Raw genomic sequence first — 27,888 nt, forward strand, 5'->3', positions numbered from 1 at the left:
AATTTGTTATTATTGTAATAAATTAATGAACATCCTCAACATTTAGATTACTTAGGTTGATTACATTATTATAAACATTAGATTCAGCTTATCATTTCTTTCCAAAACATCAAAATATGTTCTTAACCATCAAATCAAAAGAATGATTTTTATGGGATGGAAAGTTCAGATATTTTTTTAATAAAAAAGTATCATATATAACTTATTAAATAACAAATCGTCTCTTTTTTTTTTAGGTTTTTTTGAGCTTTTAATATATACTTATATTAAATTTGATAATTACTATTTCTTTGAAAGGTTGTTATTTATAATTTTTTAATTAATTTTATTATTATTAAAAAACAACTGTACATTGGTTATTTACAATCTACAAAATAATTGATTAAACTTCATGGTAAGATATTGTGAATTTAAATAATTTTTAAAAAATATTGTAAATTTAAATTTGAACTTTATATAATATATTTGTAAAAATTATAGTTAAAAAAAATAAGAATAAGACTCTCTTTTTTTTTAAAAAAAAAAAAGAAGAAGCACCAAAATACACACACACACACACAAGGGCGGAGCTCCCTTGGGGCCTAAGGGAGCCCTGTCCCCCCCAAAAAAAAAAATTTAGCAAAAAAAAGTTTTCTTGTGAAAATAATGATTTAACCCTTCAAAATATAAAAAAATTATATTTGGCCACCCCAACAAGTTTAAGAAAATTTCATTTGGCTCCCTCAACATAATTGTCCTGTGTATATACACACACGTGTATGTATTTGAATTTTTCTCTTCGACCACTTATATTTTTTTCAAATCACCATTTTAAAATATTAAATTATAAAACAATGTATAAATTATATTTAAATTGATAAGTAAAAGTATAATATACAGTGAAAAAACAACCCTAAGAATGCGCTAGGATTTGCCCAGTAAAAATATAATACACAATTTTTTTAAGTTAAAGGACATTATATATCATTCGCAAAGTACAAGATGCCACGTCAGGGGAGAATCTATGTATTTGGTTATTATTAATACTGGCTTTAAATTATTAAGGAGTGATACATAATTTAATTTATGAACTTTAATGAAAAAAATTATGGCACCCTAAACTTTAAAATCAACCTTGTGGCACCTTAAATTTCAATTTTTATAATAATTTTAAGATTTTTAACTTTTATATTTAAAATATTGATTTAGTATATAATTCTTTTGGAATAATAATTTTTATTTTTTTCATTTTAATTTTACAAGTTGAGGCGTTCAATAAGTAAATAAAAAATCAATAGATCCAATTTTATTAAATTAAAGCGTTCCATAGATTAAAGTAAAAGTTGATGGTGACACAATTTTTTGTAAAAAGTACTCAAGTAAATTATATATTCAGCCAACTATTGGCTGACATCGGATAGCAAGCTGATAAAATACCATGAAACAAGCATCGTGAACAATATATAAGTAAACATATACGTAGAGCTATTAGTGGGACTGGAATCGAATGCAATTGAATCAGGAAGAAGACACAGAAATAAATAAATAAATCGCACTCTTAAAAGAATCAGGTTTCAATAACACAAAATATGGATTCAATCCCACCTTAATGTTAAACATCAAAGTCCCCTTAGGGCTAATCCCTCACCTATATCTAAGGGGGAAACTTTAAAATAACCCCCTCATAGTATACATGCATTGGCAAAGAAATTAACACCAGCATCATAAAGTGTATCGAAATTAGATTTAAGAAAGAAAAAAAATCTAATATAAACAACATGTGTTGGAGTTCTTCCTTCTTCAAGTTGCATAAATTTAGCTACAAGAAACTCCGTAGTATTTGGGAAAGAACTCACAGGTATCTTATCATTGGAATTCATACTGGCTTTTGCAGAATTTCTGAATCTCACTTTTCCTCTATGACCTCAAGTCAGAATGTTTTTGCATTGATGGCTTCATTTGAGTTTCTAAACGGACAAAAAATTTGAGTTTTTTTGTCTCTCAACTTCCAATGTGGCCAGACCCTTCAACATTCCGGCGCTCGGATATCTTTGAAAGGTCATTATCAATTTCTAGATTATCTTCAACTTTTGCTCGACGATACCCTTCGGAGTAATCCATGTTTATTTCTCGGGGTACACGTAGGGATGGCAGCGGAATCATTTCTTGTACATATGCACAAAAATTGTTTCTTGAAGGCTTCATCTTGGTACAGAACACCTCAAGAAAATTATTCAGGCATCCCCGGTCATAAACATTAGGCCCATTGCGTGCTCCATAGCGGAAGTTTTCATACGTGGTCTGAAGAAATTGTTAATGAATTAGAGAACTCAGAAATGGAAAGATAAAGAAAAAAAAAATTCTGTAAAAAGATTACATATGAAAAAGCAACCTTCAATAACCTCAAAACTGCAGTCCTCATGATTGATTCATTACATAAAACGATTTATGAGAACAGCAACCCTGATATGCATGTTCATACAGTGTATTTTTTTTTCACCCCTGGAACTAACGACTCGTGACTTGTGATAATGTATAAAAAATTTAAAGAGGCTGATAAAAAGGACATTATTTTGTAATCTGTAGTTTAGATGGCATATATATTTGAAAGACATGGGAGAAGAAAGTTGCCTGACCTGGTTTCTTGCTATAAGATAAAGATGGAAGAACGTGAGACCGCCAACAAACCACAGGAAAAAGAAGCAATATCCCATTAGTATCACAGATGCCGGAGACTCTTTCATTGCTTTCCAAAGAGTTCCATAATTATCCATAAGCAGTTTTATGTTCACAGCAGACATTGCAAAGACAAAAATGCATAGAAGAGCTGATGAAGAAACGAAGAGAAAGAAGTAACGGTAGTTGCGCTGCACAAATACAATAATATTTAGGTTAACTAGAATGTGAATTCTTAAAATTCTTCCAAATTAGCATATAGTTATATTAAGGTGGCATTCAATTTTTTCCAGCACACTGCAGGGCATATGTTGGATCAACAAACTGTAGGCCGCAATAAAACTCACGCCATCAATTTTTGTAAGAGTTCACAATAGCAATTCAAAATAGCATAATGTGTCTGATTAGCAAAACTTCTTGAACCTATCCTCTTTGACAAAAAAGTGGAGCAAAACTTGTTGATATTTGAAAACAATTTTTTTGCAGTTTCCACTTGGTCATAAATAAAATTTAGCAGCTCCTGGAACAAGTTAACAGCTCCATGTAATGATTTCCAATTAAGGCATATATCATATTAAATATATCTATTACCCAATCATAATGTATTATTCACTAGAAAAACATAGAAACATAAGACAGAAAATTATGAAATTTCTTAAATGTTTTCAATCCCAAAAACAAGAATTATATTTTTGTTTTTAGTTTCTTAATTTGACTTAAAAGTTTCAAAAATCCAGTCCAAGAAGAAAATCTTGATCAATTGTAGACCACTTACAAGTCCAATGCATTGGCCCACCCAAGGGCAATGATGATCAAACCGCTCTACACAGTTATCGCATACGGAGCAATGTGAGCAACGGGGTGGGCGATATAACATGCATGTCTCACAATACTTGACCCTCACAACCTTACCATTGACAAGGACCTCTTTTGTTCTTGGCAACCGTGGAGTTGGTGTTTGTCTCCCACCAATGTCCACTGAAACTGAAGAATCATAAAGATCTTCTTCTGGAGGATGTGCATTGCGAGGAACAATTCCTGGATCTCGTGCTGAAGTAAGAAGAAGAAGCACCAATACCTATATTGAAACCTATGGTTATGACTGGACATTCTCCAAGAAAATATTGGATAAACAATGAAGTTGGAGACAAATAACTGAAAACAAGAAATTCATTGACACAGGAAATGAAGGATGCTGGACAACATCAGGCAAGCTAATAGAAGCATTCTGACTAGACGGCAAGCAATTTTATTCAATATATTTCTCAAATGCCTATCAGGCGATTCTCTTATTCATAGGTAAAATATAGAAGATATATTCTAACAGCAATTCTATGGTTGTCAATTTCACCTTTCAAGAAATGACAAATGCACTCGTTTCTTATCTGGTTTTACTTGTGTTTCCACACATCCCTCTTAACATCTCATCACGGTGAAACTCATTTCAAGTGCATGCCAGCATTCTGCCTTTCAAACAACTATTACTCCATTACAAAATGAAAAAAAAGGTTCCAGCCATATTTAAATATATATAAAACAAAAATACAAGCCTATCATGGAAGGAATCAGCAAGGACTAACATAGACTGTGAACAGAATTGCTACTGCCAGAATTATGTAGCCTCCATTGTATTGTGGAAATTCATGGAAGAAGTTCCTTGCAACATTTGTACAGAAGATAATAACAGGGACCACTATGAGCAATATGGTAACAACCAGTGACTTAGCATCTGGACCGAAAATAAGCCTTCCGTTAAAGAGAAATATCTGCATAAAGAATCCAACAAAGAAGAATATTCAGGAAAAAGAAATTACCTCTTTTTTTTCTTAAGATCACCCTCTCTTATGACTTATGTAAAATTGACAAATTAGTAATGAGTTCAAAACATAGAATCCCCAGTTCCCTTCCTTTTAAATTTCTACACGCCAACATAAACACAGAAATGATGTGGCAAGTCAAATATAGAAATTGAACAGCTGATACTCTTGAACACAAGGTTATCTATACATAAATCTCTTTGCAAGAATTGCCAATAAGAATAATCATGTGCCAAACTTTTATCTTGATCCTTTATTTGAGATGGAGAGGGTAGGCTAAGCAATTTTCATCACCAGTCATTTTCTTTTCTTTCTTTAATTTCTTTTTTTTTTTTTTTTTTTTTTTTTTGAAAAACATATTTCATAATTTGCAGAACGAGCTCATTTCAGTTTGTCTTTCTCCTCATTGAGAGACAGTGATTCGTGGTAAATAATATTTTAGCATTCATCAGCATCCACATATTTGATTATACTGCATAAAGTTGATACCCAACCAGGAAAGCTGACTGTATTTACAAATTCAGAAATTATGCTTAGAAACTTAAAAGTTGAAGAATAGCCATTGACCAATCAAATACAAACAGAAATATGAACTTGCTACTGCTAAATTCCTGTTAGCATCTCCAATCCATTAAAGTCAAAAATGAAACATGAAACTGTTTTAAACTTCAAAGAATTAAATTCAGTGCTAACCGATAGTCAACTAAAATCTTCTCATTATACAGAAAAAACAAATTGGAGAAAGAAAATAGATAGAAAGTATAAACCCATCAGTTTCAAACACTCACATAAGCATTCAATCAAAAAAGTAAAAGAAATCAGCAAGCTAAGCAAAACCCAGATCAAAGTTCACCAAATTAACAAAAAAAAAACAAATTACAACAAGAATTAACAAGTAAAATGTAAAAAGAAAGAAAGGGAAAACATACATTGCGTCCCTTCCAAACTTGGTAAACACGCTTAGCCATATTAGAAGATACTTTTACCAATAAGCAGCAAAGTAGAAAGAGAGCAGAATATTTGAAACTTGGAGGTATAGAAGTTCATTTCTTTCGAGAGAGAGAGGCGGTTCTGGGATTCAAAATAATGAGCTGGAAGGAAATGATGGTGCAGTGGGTTTTGCTGGGGCTTTTGGAACTTTCTTTAACCCTTTTTTGGAATGTGAGATAAAGAATTAAAGATTGAATTGATAAAAGAAAGTAAAGATTTGGGACTTGCCTTAGCCGCAGGGTAGTAAATAAAGTACTTTAATGGTGACAAATATTCTCTGCACTCAAAGATTTGGTAAAATGACTTAACTGACCGTGTCAGTGATATTTATTATTTTTATTTTTATTTTTGGCAAGTCTATGAAAGGGCTTTTTTGGGAATTTCCCTTTTTTTTTTGAAGAAATAACTTCTGTTTTCCTTCAAAATAAAATAAAATTGAAGAACATGTGGGGCTGCTGGTATCATTCAATTTGCAAACTAAAATATAGTGGAAATTATTTATTTATTTTTGGTTGGCTTGACCAGTTATCTGGTATATATTATAATAAAGAAATGGACAGATACATTATTATTCCATGTGTTTTAATTAAAAAAAAATCATGCTTCTAACATAATAATTATTTACTGAAAGTATAATATTTTTTTCCCATTAGCTAAAGGTAGAATTTACATTTCACAAACCCTAAATTTTTGTTCTCTAACTTATTCATTTGGATAATTTTTGAAAGTAGTCATAAATAATAATTTTCCCATTTGGGATTGCTAATTTTAAAGTGAATAATTTACTTTTGAGCATATGAAAAATAAATTTAATATGATAGTATAAAAGTTGATCTATATTACTATCTATCTATGTCTATATCTATCTATCTATTATACTATATATAAATCTATACCAGTGAAAATAGGGAGAATAATATGATTTTTCATAGCGCCCTTAATGAAATTTAGGATATTATAAAATAACGTTAGTCATAGCCAATTATAAAATTATATTTTATTAAAATATATTTATAAAAATTATTTTTTAAGCTAATCATGTGTAATCTGATAATCTTCTCACTTATGCGAAGAGTGAGATGTCTCGAGTTTGAATCCTTTTGACCATAAGTGTTTTCACACTAATTTAGTAAGTAGATGGTTATTCCTTATTATGTAGCCCATAATGTTATTTCGCCCATTAGACTTTCTAATGAATTAAAAAATATATTTTTTAAATAAATACATATAAATAAGTAAACATTTAAAAATTTAAGTTTTATCTTTACTAAATTTATTTTTTAATAAATATATATGACAATGAGACATTTGAAAATATTTTTAATTTTATTTATTAAATATTTCATTATTTTAGGATATAGATAAAAAATAAAGAAAATATATTTTTTATTAATATTATTTTTTATTCATGTTTATATGATTTGATTGAATGTGTTTTTTAAAAAATAAATTTTTAAATAGAATATATAATCTTTTATTTAGAAAAGATTGATTTAATGTGTTTTTTAAAAAATAAATTTTCAAATAGAATATATAACATTTTATTTAGAAAAGATAAAAAAGAAGAAAAAGTATATTATTTTTATTAATATTTTTTCTTTATGTTTATAAGATTTCATTGGAATATATTTTTTATAAAGTAAATTTTCAAATAAAATTTACATAATTAAACTTGATAAACAGTTGAAATTTTTAAATTAAAAAATATATATAATATTTTATTGATGTATTCATATATTTGTATACATTGAAATATTTTTTTTGTTATGTGAGTTTTGAAAAAGTTTTATTCTTAATAATAATTTTTTATTTTCTTTTTCGTTACTGAATAATTTATAATTACAATCATTTTAATTTAGTAAGAGACTTATATCCCCTTGTAATAAATAGATGGTCTATTGATGATTAAGCATTTTTAATTTTCTTGATATTTTTTTCTCTTATATCCTAAATCTGTTTGATTTAAAAGAAAATAGAGTTTAGAGCCCGTTTGAACAAATAAATTTCACAAAATTGATCATTGAAATGTTTATTGATAAAATTACCCTCCATTATAAATTCAACTATTTTTACTTTTTTTTTCTTTTTATTTATTTTCTTTAGAAAATTCCAAACTATAATAAAGTTATTTTTTTAATCCAATAATGACGTTAGTTTATATTTATATTTTTTTCCTTTTTATTTTTTTTGGAAAATTCCAAAAATGACGTTTTTTTATTAAGTCTAGTAATAATATTAGTTTTTATTACTATGAAACTATAAAAATTGAGCATCAACAAGTGTTTTCGAATGCAAGTAAAAAAAATAGTAACATTCTTAATATTTCTTTTTAGTTTCAAAATTAATTACTTAAATCAATAAAATTGTTTACATCAATTAAAAATAATTATTATGATGAATGTTAATGCTTATATAATTAATTAATTAGCATGGAATATTAGTGTATTTATTTATATGAAATTTATTATTTATATTTTAATAAAAAAATGACAAGTTATTATATTATATATAATAAATATAATTGGTGTTTGTTATTTATTTTTGTTAAATTATTATGTCAATGGCGTTATAAGAAATAAAGACAAATGAATTTTCATTTAAGAATTTATTCCACACATAATTTTGTGGAATTCAATTGAATTCCTTATTTTAAATTGTAGCATACCAAACATGACAAATTAATTTGCACATGAATTCTACAACCATTATTCATTTATTCCAAACCGGCTGTTAGGAAACTGGAAAAAAACTAGAACTATAAAGTTCTGTTTGGGTCACTTTTTGAAGTTTTAAGAATTTGTGTGTATATGCATATATTCTTTTGTTTGATACACTGGGTAAATAATATTGCTACCGTAGCCAAAGTAATTTCCATTATTAATTCAAATGGTCCTCTTATTTCTTTTCTTTTACCTAGCAGTAAAAATAATTTTTTATTATTATTCATTATAGTTGTATCTAGATATTAATTTGGGGTTGAGAGTAGGGGTTAGAGATTGAGTGATAGCTTGATTTTATTTTTGGGCACCTATTAGGATTTTAAAAATCTACATCTATAAATTATGGACTAAAGGATTAAGTTTAGGGATTGAGTTAAACTTTATTCTGAGACCACTTCTGTAACACCCGCCGCCCAGTCCCAAGAGACCTGACGGCGGATGCCACATTCGGTGCCGGAGACACCGTCCTAACATAACATATAAATCATAAAATCAGATTATGATTTAGAAGTGATTAAGTATTGACAAGTTTAGCGAGTAATTTTTTTCAATTTGTTTTTGAAATATATATATATATATATATATATAACTTATGAAAACAATTTAGGAAAAATCCTACAGCAAAACTGCAAGAGTTTCCTTTTAAAAACCGAGCTCGCCAAACATGTGAATACAAAACACTCTCAATTTTAAACTCTAAACCCCCCAGCAAACTCCAGTAATCACCATAGCAACACAACAACACTTCTATACCTTCATAATTATAGAAACCCTCAATAGCATTTTAATGATCATCAATTAAATGCATTCATTATATATATATATATATCAACTCCTTATGTTCTTAATCATACCAACTATCTTAAACATATTTTATATCCAAACATTAAATAAAATCTCATGCTTATCTTCAAATATATACACCAAACTAATTTATCATTACATGCTTAAGTTATAATTCAAATAACATAATATCCGAAAATGTAATAATTATACATGCCATGATTCTTAAGTACATCAAACTAATTCTATCACTACTAAAATAGTCGCTTCTGGTCTGAAGCTACTCTTCTGATCTTCAAGTAGCAACCACGGACTTCAACCTGCGCGTGATAAAAATCAACGCGCTGAGTATAAAACTCAGTGGTGCTCATAAATAACAAACTTACCAATGTTGCACTGGCAACACACTTAAAATATAAATTTTCATCAAAAGAGCATACATTTACATTTATAGCAAAAGAAATATCAAATAAACTTATAATTAATAACATAAATAATTTAATTTTTTTATACCATAAATCCTTTACTTAAACATTTATTATATCAATACATATACTATTTATTTTTAAAACCATGTACCGAAATATTATGCTTTGAAAATTCATTTGATAACATAATCATAAATTTCCAAACTAAGGTTTGCTGAAATAATATACTCTCATTCATTCAAGTGCCTTAAAAATATTTTCCAAGGGCTCGCATACACTTAGGAGAAAGAGAAGCAGATAGGTTTTCATAACTTATTCATAATGGCCTTAGGTCGCCAACCTTTTCATAACATATAGAGCGCGTCCGCCCTAACATAAGACACCCACGTGCCTAGCATATGATCATAGCTTCTTATCATAATGGCATCAGATGCCGAGCATGCTCATCATACATAAATTCAAATCACGCATCAAATTCACACCAAGTATATTAGAGCCCAAAATCCTTGTTTTAATTCTTAATTCATAACACTTCTCATAAAACTTGTCTTATTCTTTAGTCTTCTTAAATTCATAATGTAAGCTTACTTTAGAACTTAACTCATAAAAATTTCATACTTATACGTAATTACTTAATATAGGAAATTTCTCATAAATTCCTTTTCTTTTAAAACTTTCTTAAAATCATAATAAAATTTATCATAAGAAATTTCTTATCATATAAAATTATACTTTCCTTATTCAAAATTCAAAGCTCATACACCTTAAATACCCATTTTTTTTAAAACTCTAAACATATGAAAGTTATCAAAATATTCATACATATTTCACATATATAAAACAATTAAGTAAGCATTATTACCCTAAGGTGGTTTGACCTCTTAATGAAAACCAAGGGGAGGAATTTTCTTCTCCAATCAAGCATGCTAACATAACTCTTATGCACCAAAGTATTCATTTCAACCCTTATCATGCATTATCTAAGCCAATTCCACACTCTTTCCCAAAATTTCCAACAATTTTTTCCATTTATATCCATTTAAACATATCCATAATAACACTAGTCAAACTTGTCTTAGTTTTGTCAAATAAATCCTAAAATATACAAATAATCAAGAGAACTTCATCACACATGCTTCGTACATACCCTTATCCAAATAAACCTATGATTTAAGACATAAGAAATTTTCAGCATTAAAATAACCTTGACCTTTGCAGGGTTTTTAAGACCTAACTTGAGTTATAGGTCTCCAAATGGAACGAAATCAGATTCATTAGAAAGTTAAGACAAAATGCTACAAATGTTATGAAGGGATCACAGCCCAGATAAATCTACAAGGTAGCAAACAAAAGCTAGGAACACAGACCAATAGTCCAGACCTGATTCAGCAGAACCAAGTCCAATGTTTATTGAATTACTCCTTAACCAAACACTCAAATTAATTCAATCCAAAACCAGAGAAGTCTCAAGACACAGGGTAACAACTCTCATGAAGAACTCAGAACATAATTTTGCCATTATAGTGGTCAAAATGGGCAATCAATTCAGTGATGCATGTGGCCCGTCATAACACAGTCAGTTTGGGTGTTTCAGCCATAAGTTGAGCTATATATCTCCAAATTGGACACAAGAGGATGGGTTGGAAAGCTAAGAGAGAGACCTACAACTTTTATGAAGGACTCAGACACAAATGGAAACTAGAAAGGATTGAAAAATGGTCCTTAATCTCACTCAATAACCCGTTTTTCCCAACTTCAGTTTTCTTCAACCATGAAAAGAACATGAACAACAAAGGTACAAGGTAGCAATGTCTACCACATAATAAGTACTCATCAAACATCACCCAAGAGCATATTATTGCAACCAAAATTCAACAAATCAATCATTTCATACAAAATCCCAAAATATACACATGATTGCATAAAGGCACAAAATCAAAAATTTGAGTAAGGTAAGTGTGTTTATGAACACTAACCTTAAAAATAAGCTTTAGCAAGCTTAAATGAAAGCTTTCTAAGCCCTAACTTGCCTTAACTCCATGGTAGAGGTTTCTCCAACCTTTGGCTCAAGTAGAGAATCTCCAAATTTCTTGAAAGAATTCACCAAAAATTACTTCTCAAGCTTTAATCTCAAAGATTAATTAATTAAATCAAGTTTAATGGTGTGAATTTGGTGGATTTAGTGAGTAGAAGTGAAGAAAAAACAAAGAAGAGAAGAAGAGAGGAAGTTGGCGTTGGAAATGGAGGAGAAGAAAAGAAAAAGAGTTGCTCAATAATTGAGGAGTTGACATATAAAGCAACTAAAGGGTATTTTGGTCTTTTCTCCAAATTGGAGGGTGTTTTGGTCTTTTCTCCAAATATTCTCCAATTAAATTCCTTCAAAAATATTATTTATCTCCTCAAAACTCTCTAATTTATTCCATAAAAATAATTCCTCAAATTTCCTCCATAAAAATAATTGCTCAAATTTCCTTACTTAATATAACACCATAATTCACTATTCACTAATTATCTAAATTCTCCAAAAATATTCCTTACTTACTTTCTACCCATAAAAACCATGTATACATGCTCCAAAAATGTTAGATAAAATATAAAACATAAATAGTAATTTTTCCGGACCAAAATAATACTTATTCTCGGGCTGATGGTACTATTCACAGAGCAGTGGTACTATTCACAGACCGGTAAAACTATTATTTTAGACACAGAAAAATCAGGACGTTACAACTTCATTATATGAAAAATAGAATTAAGTATATAAAAAGTAGCATTGCAAATAGTTTATACGGCAAAGTGCAATAACAAATTAACCACTTTTATTTATTTTAATCTAAACAAAACTTATGCTTTAATATTATATAGATAAAAACAATGAGTATATAATGAGCATATTCAACGTGCAATGTACGCGATACAAAAGACTAGTACTATATATAAATGTGAGAGTAGGGAAGGAATAATGAGATTTCTGATATCGCCCTTAATAAAATTTAGAATATCAAAAAATAGCCTTAGTTATAGCCAATTCAAAAATTACATTTTATACCAACGAATGTTTGGATGAGTGGTTCGACACTCTTCTCCCTTAGGTGAAGTCGATGATTCGATGCTCATGGATGGAACAAATACTCACTGGGAGCATTTTATCCCTTCTTGAGCCAACCTGGTGTGAACAATATTTAGTTCTAGCCCTATGGGCTCGAGATACATGTGTTAAGACAAAAAAAAAAAAAAAAAGGAAAAATTATATTTTATTATTTTATTGGATATAATTTCTAAAAATTATTTTTTAAATAAATAAATATATATAATAAAAAATATACTCTACTTTTTTTTGTATAGTAGTAGGAAAAATTATGGGTTTATTTGGAGATGATATAACATTTCTTTTATGTAATCTTTTTTTTATTACTTAATTTAACTTATTTATTTATTTTACATTTGCAACTTAGAACAATAGAGAAACGAAATATTTAAATAAACTCATTAACTGATCAATATTGGATCCTAGCATGATTTGATTTGTAATTTTCATTTATTAACTTGTTTTTTTTTTTTTGTCCATCAAAATCAAATTTAATTAAATTATAGCATTTCTAGAGTTATTTTTGAAACTCAAACTAGTAAATTTTTAATATAATTTATTTCTTATTATATGTTGAGTTCTTAAAAGAGTTTTATTCTTAATAAAATTTGTTATTTGTTATTTTCTTTTTGGTTATTGGATTAATTTGTAACTACTATCACTTTAATTTAGTAAGAAATTTATATATCCCTTGCAATAAATAGATGGCCTCATGATTAAGCATTTTCAACTTTCAATTATGCTAACGATTTAATAACTATATTTGTAGCTCCAGAATGTTCCAGTTTATGCTCCTACCTATTATCTGGATATACCAAGAAAGATGTACGGTTTAATGAGGCTACTACGAAATAGTAACGGCAGCAAGTGATTGAGTTCAGTAGTTCCTCATAGAAAATTATTGACTTTAGAGATATAGTAATATGGAGAAGACAAAATTGTTTCAAGCACCGATAGAATCAGAAGCGCCCAAAGTTACAATCCCTACTGCGAAATAGTGCACCGACACGTCTTCATCGATGTTGTTTTTCGACTGGAAGACCGAGAGCTAACTATCGAGACTTTGGGCTATCTGGACACATACTTTGTGAAATGGTTCATGCATGTTTGTTACCGGGGGTAACAAGATCAAGTTATAAAATTACATCAAATATCAATTGTATGGTATTATATATTTATATCTATCTATCTAAATTTTGTATTTATCTACATAACAAAAACTATATGTAATGTATTATTTCATGTTCAGTTTACTCTTCTACTTATTTATTCTATTTTTTTATTAAAAAATAAAATGCCGAATACATAGATTGCCCTTTGAAATTTCTTCCAAAAACTTGTTGCCCTTTATACTTTTAAAGTGACCTTGTGGCCTTTTGAATTTTTTTTTATAATAAATACACACCTAAACACGTCAGAAAATGAGATTTGAGGAACATATGCAGCTGAAGAGCGTAATGTCTTTTGAAACCATCCAACATGGCATTATCTTCAAGCTATCACGGTTCTTTCATAAACCGAAAGGTCAACTCCTTCATCAACTTGAGTTTTTCATTAAAGAGGCACAAGAGATGAAGAAATCAATAAGCACAGAACTGTTGAACCTTTTTGTTTTTGTCGCAATTGCTATGAAACATTATTACAAAATCCAACAGTATATTACACTTTCATTTTCTTCACAGGGACAGATTTCCGGTGATAGATCCCCCAAAACTTGACGACTGTTGGTTAAAGTGGCTCAAGCCCATTTATGGTTTTGGGATAAATTCCCACATCGAAAAATTAAAAAGGAGGTGGGGAGATTTTTGGCTATAAAAGGAGCCTAGCCTCTTCAGTTTCAATTGTCCCAGCTTGTCCTCAATATCTAATGTGTTGGACAAGTTTTCTCTTCTCTCTCTATTTGTATATTTCTTATGTGAAATATTAATTTGGTAGTGTCCGAGGGCATAGGCAAAATTGGCCGAACCACGTTAAAATTCTGTTATTTTCTTTTATTTATTGCTTTGTCTTCATTTATTTAATAGCTATTATTGGACAACCGACACGAATTTAGTCTAAGGAAAGTGGATTTTAAGTGAGACTGCTTGTGACTTCTCCACTTACCTGGGAATTTACATGTAGTTACTTAGTGCAGTAATTCACAAATTGTTTTAATTTGGTGGAAAAAGCCCAATTTCCACAACAAGGACTAATCTCTAAATCTTGAAAACCAATTTCACCAACCCCACACTCATTTTTCCTCTTTCTGTTTTTTGCAATTTTATTTCTTTAAACTCTCCACCAATTGAAACGTAATCAAATCCATCAATCAAAATCCATAATTTCGAAGAAATTAATAATTTACTCTATGATAATCGCAGAGATAAGAGAAGTTCGATTCATTTAAGCACAACGATTACAGAAAAATCACGTTCAAATTTAGACTTTCTAGTTGAAATGAAGTCATCGGAAACTTCTATACGCTATTAAGACGACTAATAATGGCGGCTGTGAAAGATGAAAAATAAAAGGAAAGATAGTGAAAGAAGTTATGGCGGAAAAAAGAGAGTTAATGACGAAGGTTTCAATTGAGAATTATATGATAAATCAAATATACGAGAGAGAATGAAAGTTCGAGTTGTGGCTGCCATGTGAAAGATTTGAGCTCTCTATGTGTCTCTCTATCTCTATGCATATGTGTTTTGTTGAGATGGAAGGACTTCATGTTTTTCTTAGACTATAAATTAGTTTCAAATATTTATATTTTTTGATTAATTTTGTTAATTTGTAAGATTTGCCAACTGGATTGCCTATAAGCCATGTCATCCCGCGTGTAATGCATTCGTTAATTACTTGTTTATTTCTAGGCCATCTAGGTATATCTTTATTATAAAAAAAAATAAAATTCAAAGGGCTAAGGTTTTTTTGAAAGTATAAGAGGCCACAAAATTTTTTGATAAAAGTTCAAGGGGCATATGCAATTTATGTATTCAGCCAAAAATGAAATACATACTATCTGATCAATTGAATTCCACAAGAGATGATAGGATAGTTAAATTTGCATGATTTAGAAATCATTGAACTTGAAAAGCAACAACGAATTAATAAGGTTGGATTTGAAAGTATAAGAGACCAAAAGATTATTTGGCAAAAGTTTCAGAAGGCAATTTATGTATTCAGCCAAAAATGAAATACATACTATTTGATCAATTCACAATAGATGATAAGACAATTAAATTTGTGTGATTTAGAAATCATTGAACCTGAAAAGCAACCACGAATTAATAAGGTTGGATTTGATTCTTATTGGAGAAAAGGTATATGCTCTCTTTCTAATTTTTGAAATTAATGTAACAATTTTCTTTGATTTATCTATTTCTGATTTGGTTTTATTGTATTTAATTGTAGGAAAATAACAGTGGATCAACTATATTTTTGAGACAAAAAAGTAAATGTCTAAGGGGTTACATAAAAATGGTTATTTTACTCATCCTTTGGTATTCGATTCGATCTCATTCAAATAAATCAGATAAAATACGATCTGACTGATGAGATATAAATATATATCAATTTATTTCAAACATATTTGAATCCACTCGATAACTTTATTGTCTTTTTTTTTTAAATTAAGCTATTTTAATTATTATATTTATTTTTAACTTCACCCTAACTCGACTCCGATCTGATTAGTTGTGGAGATGGATATTAATTTATTTGGCAGGTCGGATTCGAATATTATCAAACCGACCTGAATCTGATTCATGACCAAGCCTCCCGCTGCTTGTGATTGACACGTGATAGCAAGTGTTTGGGCCTCGTGGCAATGGACCCATAGATTATTTTCACAACTCAATGTTAACGTTAAAGGCCCAACTTTTGAGCCTACAATATTCAATAATCAAGTAGGGGCAGCCCAAATTGGTGACAGCTAGAAGTAAGCCATCTGGATTGTTCCATCCAATAAATCACAGCCGTCGATCATAGAAAACCCTAAAATCTCCCAAAGCCCTAAATTCCGTTACTCTTCTATATAAAAAGCTCCTCTTTGTCAGTTTTCTCATTCGGCTGTGTCTTTCTCTCGGTCTCCGTTTCTGGTGTGGCGCTGGTCACAGCGATCGATATTCTTTTAGGGTATATCAACGGCTTTGTTTGATGATCGATTGATTAGGTTTTGTTCCTTTTAATGGTTAGTTATAATTAAAACCAATTGGAGTTACAAAGGGCAATGATGATAGATCCAAAGGCTTGTTTCTCAAGAACATTCGCAGTGGCCGCCTAAGAGCTTTCGCCTTTCGCCGGGCTTGAGAGCTTGTGCTGCTTTTATCCTTCCTTGGATGTCTGAGCCAATCACTCCTAAAAGTATACTGTTTCCCATTTTTATACGTTTGATTAGGTAGAAACCATTTTATTTTAACCGTTGTGTTTCTTTTTTCCGCTTTTGGTTATTTTAGGTTCTTGAGTAATTGAAAGTGAAAATGCAGAAATTTGCGCCCCTTTCATGGTTTGCATTTCTCTGATATCTGCTGATTACTGGCAATTTTGGGGTTACGGTTTATTGTAGTTTTATCTGGTTGCTGAAAAATTTTTGGCGGTGGTTCGTATTTGTTTTGAGTTTAGCTAATTGCTAGATGTTTTCAGAATTATTAGCAATTTGTACATATATGGGGATGACACGTCTGCCCCTTTAGCAGCATTTTGAGTGCTTTAGGGATGAACGAGTCCCTAAAATTTAACTCTAATCCACCTTATCACTTTGTCAGCATTTTTGTTTTGTATCTTGCTGATCATTAAAGAGTGGAATAAATGCTCTTTCAATCATCAAATTGTTTGGAAGATATCTTGTTTCATTTCTCCTGGTTGGTCATTTTACATGATGAATCTTGTTTGTTTGATCATTGATAGTAGAAAAGCTGAGCTTAATTTAGTTTCTGATTTCAGTTTTGGTTTAATATTGTAAGCTTGTATCGTTGTTGATGATGATAGATCCATAGACTTGTTTCTCAGAAAACATTCGCAGTGGACGCCTAAGAGCTTTCGCCTTCGCCAGGCTTGAGAGCTTATGCTGCTTTAATCCTTCCTTGGATGTCTGAAACTTCTACATTCTTTTTATCAGAAATATTAAATAAGATTTGTTTTTATCAACCTTGATGAAATGTATAATAATCATACAATGTGAATGATTCAAATTTAAATATTTGTTTGTTCTTATAAATTTAAACATTTGGTTTTTCTCATGATCAGTTTGTTTTACTAGTATACGCCCTTCATTGAAATTTATAATGCCGATGTGTTGATGATGACAAATCCAAAGGCTTGTTTCTCAAGAACATTCGCAGTGGCCGCCTAAGAGCTTTCGCCTTCGCCAGGCTTGAGAGCTTGTGCTGCTTTATCCTTCCTTGGATGTCTGAGACATTGGTTAGGGATTGATTTTTCAATTTTAATTTGGGGTGTAAGTATGATTTGCATGTGTCTGTTTATTATGAGCAGGGTATTTTTGCTGTATGAAACCTTTCTCAGTTAATAACTAATGGTGTTCATTTGAGGTTAATAAAATTAATTTTAAAGTCACAGTAGTGGAGTTCAGTCTAAATTTTTTCCATTTTCTGTTTCGTGCTTACAGTTTTGTGATTTTGTATTGATCTGAAAGCTATATGTACCAAGGGAAGGCATAGCATAGCAATGGGTGGCCTTGACCTTGACTTGCCAAAGCGGCTGTAGCTATATCAATTACCAATGAGATGTTTTCTGGCCGGTTGTTGTATGAGATCTCTATGATATCTCTGTTGACACATCTGCTTACCGAGCTTCTCACATCATCATCATTATTATTATTATTATTATTATTATTATTATTATTGTTAAGGGGGAAAACGGCATAGGATTTAGCCTTTTTGAGGCACTTTCGAGAAACAATTTTTTTATTCACATTCTGAACATTCTCTAGTACGAGAGTTTAGATTGAGGTTTTTTAGGCAAATAGAAATGTATTGTATATGTGAATGGTACAAATTCAAATTTTTGTTTTTTACTTGTAATCCTTGTGTATGAATATTTCTCTAGTTCTAAATTTATAAACGTGAATTTGTGGTTTTTGGTTTTCTTGTACTACTATATGAACTCTTTAGAAATACATAATTACCAATGTGAATTTGTATTTCCAATGGCTAGTTGAAGAGCTTGTGCAGCAGCTTTATCCTTGCATGTTTGAGATAATGCTCCTGTTTACGTGGTTTTTGTTTTTAACCGGTGGTTGGATTTGCATAATGTGTTTGTGCTTCTTTCTCCTGTTTGTGCTTAGGACATGCCATAACTGACAAGCAAAATTAAAGATATTTTTTTCATGCCCTTGAGTAAAAAACAAGTGATGAATCATTAAATCAAAATTTTTTGAAAATAAATGTAATTAATTTTAAAACTTGTACAGAAAAAAGGAAAAGAAAGTATCTTATATTTCAAATTTATTAAAAAAAGGGAAATAAAACATCTGATTTCAGAAGGAAAAGTTGATTAATTTCGCAAGTTGTTGTGGATGAGATAATTATTTTCCCTTTCATAATTTAGAGTTCAGGTATTTAAATTGTCAAAAAAAAAAAAAAATCGATAATTCTAATGGACTAAATAAATATTTTTCCTTTCATAATTTATGGGGCGACGTATCTAAATTGTAAAAAGAAAAATCGTCCTGTTCAGGTTAGTTTAGTTGAATCTCCAAGATTTCATGATATTTTTGTTTATAATTTAAAAATAAGGTATGGCCTATTTTTTTTTTTTTTCCAGAAATGCATTATTGTTTAAGAATATAATTTGTGTTTTGGTATGCAAATCAACTTACTAGAATGAAATCATAATATACATTTGATTATATTTAAATGGTAAGGATAGATTTATGATTTATTGCAATTTAGCAAATGATCATTAACATTATATATATATATAGGCGCTAGGGAGAAACATGGAAATTTTGTATTGATGTGACATTTACTTCCTTAAAATAGTAAAACTCTATAACAGTGTAGCATTTCCATTTATATGAGAAATTTTTCAATATTTTTCTTTTTTTAATTACTTTTTTCTCTTTCATTTATTATTTAATTATAATTTGCTCTTCAATCTTATGAATTTTAAATTAAATTATAGACTTAAATATAATTATTTTGAATTCATTTATGTAAGTTTCAAAATTTAAGAACAAAAGTTGAATTACTTAAAATCGAACTAAAATAAATTTTTTATCATATACTCAGACAGTCAGACTTACTTCTATCTTGATGTTCTATGTATTTTTTTTTCTTATATATAATTAAAATTCTTTTAATTCTGTATAAGAACATGAGATTCTTCGTATTTAAGAACCTAACAATATTTACATATTGTTTTAATATGTAAAATAATGTTTATATTTATTGTTTTAAGTTTAACTAATAAAGAGAATTTATTATTTTTAATTTGTTAATGTTTTTAAATATATATAGAAAAAATTGGATTAGTAGTTTTTGTTATTAAAGTCAATCAAATTTAATTTGTATCAATTATATATAAGTGTTAATCAGCACAATGTGCAAGCATATGACTAGTTTGAGTAATAGTTGTAGACGAATTAAATTAACTGATTTTTTTTTGCCGCTTAAAAATTAACCGAATTAATATTTTGACTGAATTTAACCAATTGAATTTTTTTGAAATTAGTAATTACCCGAATCTTTAACCGGAATTAGATTTTTTTTAACCAAACCAATTACTGATCCAGTCCAATATGGTCTGGTTTTATGCTACAAACCACACAACTTTAATTTTAAATAAGAAAGTTAAAATTTTTAAAATAAACTAAATGTATCAAATCTTGAGATTCACAACTTTTTTTTTTCTTTTGAATAAAAAAAAAAAAAACTTGAAACTACTAACTTCATTTTCTTTCTAAAAATTATAAATAATAGTCTAAATTTTCTTGACAAATCAACTTTAATCTGGTGTACCTGATTTTTAGAAAATCCTTATTTCATAACTAATAATTAATTATTTAATAAATGTTTGGTACATAAATGTTTATATGTTTTGTGTGATTTATGAATGATTTAAATTTTTTACTATTTAATTATTATGATTTATATGTTGAAATGTTTATTTATGTTGTTAAATTATTTATGAGTATATTTTGTTAATTATTTACAAATAATTATAGAAAAAAATGAAAAAGTAATATGTTAGATCGATCTGATTCCCGCTCCACTCATCAAGTCGGTTGGATATCAGGTCCAGTTTTAAAAACATCTATTTATCCCCGACCAAAGATCACCTGGGCAGTAATTAAGTAAAAAATCAGGGGGCTGGACAGTAATTTACTATACTATATACATACATATATGTATATATTACACATACGGTTTGAACTTCGAAGTTTTCTCCGGAGTTATTTTACAGGCTGACGTTCATTGTCAATTTCTGCGAGTCTCAATTATTTTCCCTCTCTTCAAATGAAAATTGAACTGAACGAAGTAATCAGTAATCTCAAGCATGGATACAAATGTTTCTCTCACGTCAAGAGGGTTTCAGCTTCTGGGTTCCAGATATCGGTGGCTGGTGTTTTTGGTGTTGCTGGTTTGGTTTTGGCTTTATTAAGAGACCGCAGCTTGGGGCATTTAGTTCCTTTACCTTGGTTGGCTCAAAGAGAAAATCGTCTTGAGAAGCTCTACTTAGTTCCCGGCTTGCAAAATCTTGGCAATAATTGCTTTTTGAATGTTATATTACAGGTATGATCAAGTTTAGCAACTGGGTATGTTTGTATATGTATTGATGAATTGAATTCTATTTGGTTAGTGAATAGAAAGCGAAATAAATTGAACTGTTCAATTGTGAAGTTCCTTACTTCATTTCTATATAGCATGGTTATTCACTATATTGAGATTATTGACTAGTTATTAAACAAATGCAGTCCAAGGGTCAAGATCTTGTCTTTACTTTCTTTTTTTTTTTTTAATGAGTTCTCAGTACTAAATTGCTTCTTTTATTATTTTTTAAAGCCATTTGAATGGGGCTTTCAACTCCTGAGCTATTTAAATTGAAAGTTTTAAATTAAATAAAGATTTTATTTTTCAGTCGGTGAAATTATTGTGACACTATTCACTTCTTGTTACCAGGCTTTAGCTAGCTGTTCATATTTTCAACCTTTTCTTCAAAAGGTGATGGAGGAGTTTGAATCATCTGCAGTTGAGGAGTGGAGTGAAAGATTGCAGCTTACAGTTGCTTTGGATGCATTGTTAGAAGGTAATGGAGAAAGTAAATGTTATTAAAATTGAGATTTTGGAAAAACAACTATGGGATTTCAAGTGTTCTACTGTATTTTGTATTTCTTGGTTGGGTAATTCTGTGCATTACGGGTTACAGTTAAAGGATTGTGGCATAGTTGCCAAATCGAGAATCAAATTGATAATCAATTTTTATTTTTAGAGTTGAGAATCAAGAATCGAATCAAGAAGTAAGATTTAGAATAACTTTTCAAAATTAATTAAAAATAAAATACATATGTATTTGTGGATATATTTCCATTGATTTTATGAAAAGATACTAAAAATTTAATTGCAAATAATGTATTTATATAAATTTGAATTCTAAACCATTTACTAAACACAAAATGAAAGAGACCTAATAACTTGTGTGGTTGTCAAGTTCAAAATATTAAACTATGAAGTTGAATTTTAAAATAAAAACAAAGTAAAACTATCAAGTCATTATAATTTCCTACCCAATTCCATATTTATTCATTACCATTTCCTAATTGAAGCCCTTCATTATCTTCATCTTCTAATAGCTCTATATTTCCTTGCTCTTCTTTCTCTACATTGAATTTTTCCACTTTTTTTATTGGTAAGAGAATCATTGAACATAAGAATCGACTTGAATTGTAAGATTCGAATCGCATGAATCGTAAGATTCACGATCAATTCCGATTCACCCATGAGATTCGAATAATTTAGCATAGAAATTGAATAGAAAAGTAAGATTCAAATCATGAATAGTAAGATTCTGATAACACTTAGTGGGGAGTTTTGGTTCCTATAATTCCATTTTTCTACATTTTTCTTTTTCCATTTCTTTTGCTATGGGGTTCAATTTTAACTGATCCAAAGCACTCATGGATATATAATGTGTAATTAGAAAACAAGAGATATTCTAGTTTTCCAAATGACAGTATAATGATACTTTTATACTGGATGTTGGATATTCTTTTTCCATGCTTCAATTTCTATAAGAGTTCTAGGAATTATTTTTGTTAAATTCCTTGACTGGTTCCCCTTCCCCGCACCAAAAAAAAAAAAAGGAGCTTAGACTTTGAATTGTTAATGAACTTGGGCTTTTTTATAATTTTATTTGACATATTAATTGTAAGATAATTACTAGTCTTCACTTATACAGCACTATCAGCATTTGGTGAAGAGAGAGTTGTATTAAGTCCGCAGAAAGTGATGCTTGCAATGGCTGACTATACTCAAAATTTCAGTTTAACAAGCCAACAGGTGATTGCTTTTTCAGGATTCTTTGAACAAGCAACTTATGTTCCAGTGAACAATTTGGGGTTTCCATGTTGCAGGATGCTGAAGAAGCATTTCTTCATTTATTATCATCTGTAAGAAAAGAATGTTCAGATTCTTATCCTGCAAATCAGAGTTCTCTAGCAGATGCTTTTGCTTCTTCTGATTGTAGGATTCTTTCTCCAAAGAGGAGAGAAATCCTGAATGAACAAGAAAGGTGGCAGCAACACTTCCTTGGACCATTTGATGGGATTCTTAGTAGTGCTCTAACTTGTCAAAGTTGTTCATCTCAGGTTTGTGCTGTCCCTCATATGATTGTTTTTCATTTGTAATATGTGTATATGTGTTGTTTCTTTTGTCTTCTTTTTTTTTTTTTTTTTTTTTTTTTACATAAATATTTAGAATTTTCTAATTTTTGGAATGTACAAATTAGTAATGTTTGATGCGTGATTTAAAAGTTTATGGAGTAAAATCCTATGGAGAGGTTTCTTTTCCACAGCAAGTTTCAATTCCTGATGTGCATGCTATTCAGCCAGCTTCTTCCTTTTTTTTTTTTTTTTTTTTTTTTTTTTTTTTTTTTTTTTTTTTTTTAAGTCTTCCTAGTTCTTATCTTATTCTTCCATGTAGTTTGATGGCATTTTTTTGTTTTGCAGATTTCATTGAATTTTCAATTTTTTCATAGTTTGCCTCTTTTGCCGGTGCTTGAAAGTGGTGCTACCATTGTATGTTGAACAAAGGTTTCAATATTTAATATTCCATATATTTGATATTATCACTTGAATTTCTATCTTTACAGTTATTTCACTTGAACCTGTTTTAATTTTTTGACAACATGATACTAGATGGATGGATGTACTTTAGAGGATTGCTTGAAGCAGTTAATTGTTGCTGAACAAATTGAGAATTACAACTGCAGCCATTGTTGGCATATTGCAGCAACAAAGTATTTATCCCTAAGAGGAGTAAAAGAGGTTAATCTCCCACATTTATATAATCTGGGTTATTCTCAATCATTGAAGTAGCATATTCGCATCTTGAAGCAGACCTGATGTTTGTCCAACAGTCTCCTGTTTCGTGCTTCTCCATTTTCTTGTCTGTTGATTCATTGTCTCATATTTTTTGACCAACTTGTTCCCCTTTATATTGATTGGTCTTGCTCTTCAACTTTTCTGATGCTTGATTCATCTTCTTTTCCTTTTTTGACCTACCTGGTCTCCTTTTACATTTGGATTAATCTGATTCTTCAATTATTGGACCATTTTTGAGCAGTTGAATGATAGATATCCAGTTGCATACTTATATGACTTTTATGACCATGTTTCAGGCAGAGATTGAAAAACTTAGAAGATGTAGTGTGCAAGGTTCCTGTACCTGCCACAGTCTCTCTCTTCTTGAAAGTCTACCTTGGTCAAATAATTTTTCACGCACTGTAAAGCAACTAAGTATTGCCCGTTGTCCAAAGGTATGGACTCGGAACCTTTTACTTATGGTAACAGACCCATAGTACTCTAAAATTTGAGTGAAAATGCCATGTGGAGGTTGATATAGGGTTTAGTGCACTTTTGGCATGTCTAACACATACTGAGCTATTGAATCTAATTAATTTGAGTTAACTGGCTAATTACCAAGTTCACTGGTTCAAAAAGACCCGTGAATTGGATTGTCGCTCCCTGCCCTCCCTCCTTCTTTTTCCTCTCTTTTAGAAGGAATGTCTAATGATCGGTTTTCATGTATAAAATAATGATGAAACCCATGCTTCAAACCAGAGGAAAAAGCAAGTAAATTTGGTTGATTTTAAATGATTTAGGATGGAGTAGAGATGAAAATGATCAGTGGCCTAATTGTCAAGAGCTTTCAGAAGCCGGCTTATGTTTCAGCTTCTTTCAGTTAGCTCTATTGGGAGGATATACTTAGAAGGAAAAGTTGCTACCTACACTTGTAATTGGGTACTTTGTCCATGCTTATGTTCCTCTGAAACAAATTTGCTGCCTACTGTATTCATATAGGTTTTTTAACATTTTGTAAAATATACTGCTTTCTTGGCACACCCATCAGTGACGTTATGTATTTGCAGATTTTATGCATTCATTTACAACGCGCTTCAATAAATCAGTTTGGAGAACTAGTCAAACTCCAGGTATCCAAATTCCTCTTGCTTTGTTATCTCGTAAAGTTTTTGTGTCAGTTCTTTTCTAGGGGTTTGTTTATCGCACTTGCTATGTATATTCCTTACGTGGATTGATGCAATGAGAATTTGAGCATGATAGTAGGTTTCGGTATTGATGATTGCAGGGCCATGTTAGCTTTCCATTAATTTTGAACATGCTCCCTTTCACGTTGGAAAAGGTGCAATGTCAAAGGCAAAGCTCTCATCTGAACTATTTTAATTTGCAATCTGAAATGAGAATGCTAAATTGTATTTATGGGCCAAGCACGTATTCCAAAATCGCAGCAGCAGAGGAATCTATGAGCAATGAACACATGGAGACCTTTCTGGGAGAATCCAATTTGCCCCTAGAAAATGGATGTTCCAAAGCTATGCGTACGGATGTGAGCTTGCAATTTAATGACAAGGTAGGTTGCTGACTCATTGCTGATATAGATATATTATATGTGCTTCGGAAGCTCATGCACTCTGTCTGTCTATCCATTTGCATGTGTGCATATGTTTTGGTCCAACCACTATAGCAAGAAGTAGTCTTTCCCATCGCTCTTAACTCCTTGACCTCCAGTGGTTTGAGTCTAATTTGTAGTTCCCAAATTTTAACCATTGGGCTGTCATTTTGCTAAGAAGCTCATGCAATCTTTAGTAACTTGTTAATATAGAATTGGGATCTTGGATGGGTGTATGGCCTGAATCATGGTGAGATTATGTAGCATCTCCATGGAACTGCTGTTAAGCTTGTTTGCCTCAAATTTCTCTAACTCCAGAAAATTTGGCTACTTGTAACTGCCTCATGCCCTTAAGGTTTTTCTGATGTCTATAAGATTGTGCTAGTTGACGGTAATGAAAGATTGGAGTTTTAAATTGTTCATTGGTTAGTCAATTTAGTTGGGAACCTCAGGTTGGTTGCTAACTTTCAATATACTCTAATTTGGGTACCTTAATTTTTATTTTATCTATGAAATAGAGAAGTAGCCACTGTAGTTGGGTTTCTGTCAGACCCTAACATTGATGAGAATTTTGCATTGAGTCCTATATTAATAGATGAAATGATAGCTTGGTAACCAATTGGAAGAAATTAAGATTCAGTGAGTGGACCAAAGCCCTAAAACGGATTGTCTAGTGTTAGGAGTTACGTGTCAAATGATCACAGTATTTTACAAATTCACTGAATGAATTTAACCCATCTTTTTATAAATTTCCTTCTCCATCACCGTCATACTGCTTTTAACAAATGATTCACTGTATCCTGAATGGATGCTTGTAGCCTTTTGATGTACTTACCTGCTGAAACAGAATAAAGGTGGTTGACTGGGCTTTGATTGCACCTTCGGCTTTGGAATTTGCTTTTAGTTTGAATCATAAACTCTTTGCATATAATTTAGAATATCAGTTTCGATTGATGTATAAGAAACAATTTCTCCAAGTTATGACTGGATTAGCATCAATTTGCATGCTGTTATTGTATGAACTTCATAGGGACCTATCTTTTTTTTATTTTTGGTCACGAGAAAGTTGTGATAGGTTGTTTTTAGAAACCTAGAACTCTCATTTTGGCAGCACTTCAGAGTCATGGCTTATGTTTTGCGTCTGTCTTGATACTGTTGATCCCTATCATTTACTTGAAAATAAATTAAGTCAGTTATCTTGTACTCAGAATATTGAAGAGGATGCTTTATGTATTTTAGGTTATATAATATATGGAAAAGATTGCCGTCTTTTGTAATTGCACTTTAAGGCAGATCATTAATCTCTAAAGTTGTTTCTATATATGACGTGTTTGTGTCTTCTCTTTTTGACAGGCCAGTGTAGGTTGCTCATCAGTTCCTTCAGATCCATTGTTATACCGCCTTGTTTCTGTTGTGGAGCACTTTGGAAGAGCTGGAGGCGGCCATTATACTGTTTATAGAAGTGTGAGATCTGATTCACTGAAGGAACATACTAGTGAAAACCATAAGTCTTCCCATCAACAGTGGTTTTGCATATCGGACTCTGATGTGTGCAGCGTTGCAGAGGAAGACGTTTTAGCTGCAGATGCCAGCTTGCTGTTTTATGAGAGAATTGTAGAAGGCTGAAAAATAACCTACTAGACCTGTTGCTTTTCCTGAAAACTTTATTATATCCTTGCAAAAGCACAGCTTCTTCACTTGCAGCTTCAGGTAAATATTACGGGATGAGATTAACTGCTTTCAGCTCCACCACACCAAAAATGTCAATGTCCGAGTGCGGAGTGAGTCCTTACGAGTTACCTGGTACAGAAATCTGTTGGACTAAGTGCCTCTATTGTGATGTTGCCATCAGAGAAGTTCTTGTGGAAGAAGAAGTGCAGCTAGGATGGGTGATTATTATTATTTTTTAAATAAATAAACATAAGATATAAAGAAGAATATTAAATGTTGTAATACTATACATCCTTTGAAATAACAAAATTGAATTGTTGTTTAACTGAAAGTTATATTACATTTACATTAGTTTCTTGGTATTATCTTTTTGTCATTACAGCTGAAAATGCATTATAAAATCCATCACAATATTGGATCTTTGCATCTAAAACTTACTTTATGAGTTCCACAGTAAATTTCTCTAACATAACAATTCTGGACAGTAATTTTATTTACCACCAAAAATGATGATTAGCCTCTCAACAACACATTGAAATGCATGTATGTGTGTAAATATCTATATGGTTTTGGCACCTTGTTATAAGAGTCAATGCCATCAATTTCACAAACGAAAAA

At 30.5% G+C, this 27,888-nt stretch overlaps 2 protein-coding genes and 5 non-coding genes across 7 annotated transcripts; 6 read left to right on the forward strand and 1 right to left on the reverse strand.

Annotated features, from left to right (window-relative positions):
* Window positions 1–1,517: 1,517 nt before the first annotated feature.
* On the reverse strand, window positions 1,518–5,693 carry LOC105636581 (protein S-acyltransferase 8). The gene is made up of 5 exons (XM_012219891.4): window positions 5,402–5,693; window positions 4,236–4,421; window positions 3,431–3,733; window positions 2,616–2,846; window positions 1,518–2,280 (listed from the first exon to the last, which is right to left on the reverse strand). Exons 1-5 carry the CDS (start codon window positions 5,438–5,440, stop codon window positions 1,981–1,983), a joined length of 1,059 nt encoding a protein of 352 aa, XP_012075281.1. The 5' UTR covers window positions 5,441–5,693; the 3' UTR covers window positions 1,518–1,980.
* A 10,987-nt stretch (window positions 5,694–16,680) lies between these two features.
* Window positions 16,681–16,806, forward strand: LOC119369697 (small nucleolar RNA SNORD14). The gene has a single exon (XR_005177270.1). It is a non-coding gene; the product is annotated as a small nucleolar RNA SNORD14 (small nucleolar RNA).
* Window positions 16,807–17,159: 353 nt separating this feature from the next.
* On the forward strand, window positions 17,160–17,265 carry LOC119369738 (small nucleolar RNA snoR99). Its single transcript, XR_005177309.1, has one exon. It is a non-coding gene; the product is annotated as a small nucleolar RNA snoR99 (small nucleolar RNA).
* Window positions 17,266–17,428: 163 nt separating this feature from the next.
* LOC119369696 (small nucleolar RNA SNORD14) lies at window positions 17,429–17,554 on the forward strand. The gene has a single exon (XR_005177269.2). It is a non-coding gene; the product is annotated as a small nucleolar RNA SNORD14 (small nucleolar RNA).
* Window positions 17,555–17,748: 194 nt separating this feature from the next.
* LOC119369695 (small nucleolar RNA SNORD14) lies at window positions 17,749–17,872 on the forward strand. Its single transcript, XR_005177268.1, has one exon. It is a non-coding gene; the product is annotated as a small nucleolar RNA SNORD14 (small nucleolar RNA).
* A 297-nt stretch (window positions 17,873–18,169) lies between these two features.
* LOC119369737 (small nucleolar RNA snoR109) lies at window positions 18,170–18,276 on the forward strand. Its single transcript, XR_005177308.1, has one exon. It is a non-coding gene; the product is annotated as a small nucleolar RNA snoR109 (small nucleolar RNA).
* A 2,569-nt stretch (window positions 18,277–20,845) lies between these two features.
* UBP27 (ubiquitin-specific protease 27) lies at window positions 20,846–27,595 on the forward strand. The gene is made up of 10 exons (XM_089719748.1): window positions 20,846–21,207; window positions 21,595–21,721; window positions 22,871–22,971; window positions 23,046–23,279; window positions 23,640–23,708; window positions 23,829–23,957; window positions 24,311–24,448; window positions 25,061–25,123; window positions 25,279–25,560; window positions 26,953–27,595. Exons 1-10 carry the CDS (start codon window positions 20,932–20,934, stop codon window positions 27,223–27,225), a joined length of 1,692 nt encoding a protein of 563 aa, XP_089575874.1. The 5' UTR covers window positions 20,846–20,931; the 3' UTR covers window positions 27,226–27,595.
* The last annotated feature ends 293 nt before the right edge of the window (window positions 27,596–27,888 follow it).

This window comes from Jatropha curcas, chromosome 3 (assembly GCF_041381405.1).
Source record: "Jatropha curcas cultivar XTBG-Jc1 chromosome 3, XTBG_Jcur_1.0, whole genome shotgun sequence".
In the NCBI taxonomy this organism is placed as follows: domain Eukaryota; kingdom Viridiplantae; phylum Streptophyta; class Magnoliopsida; order Malpighiales; family Euphorbiaceae; genus Jatropha; species Jatropha curcas.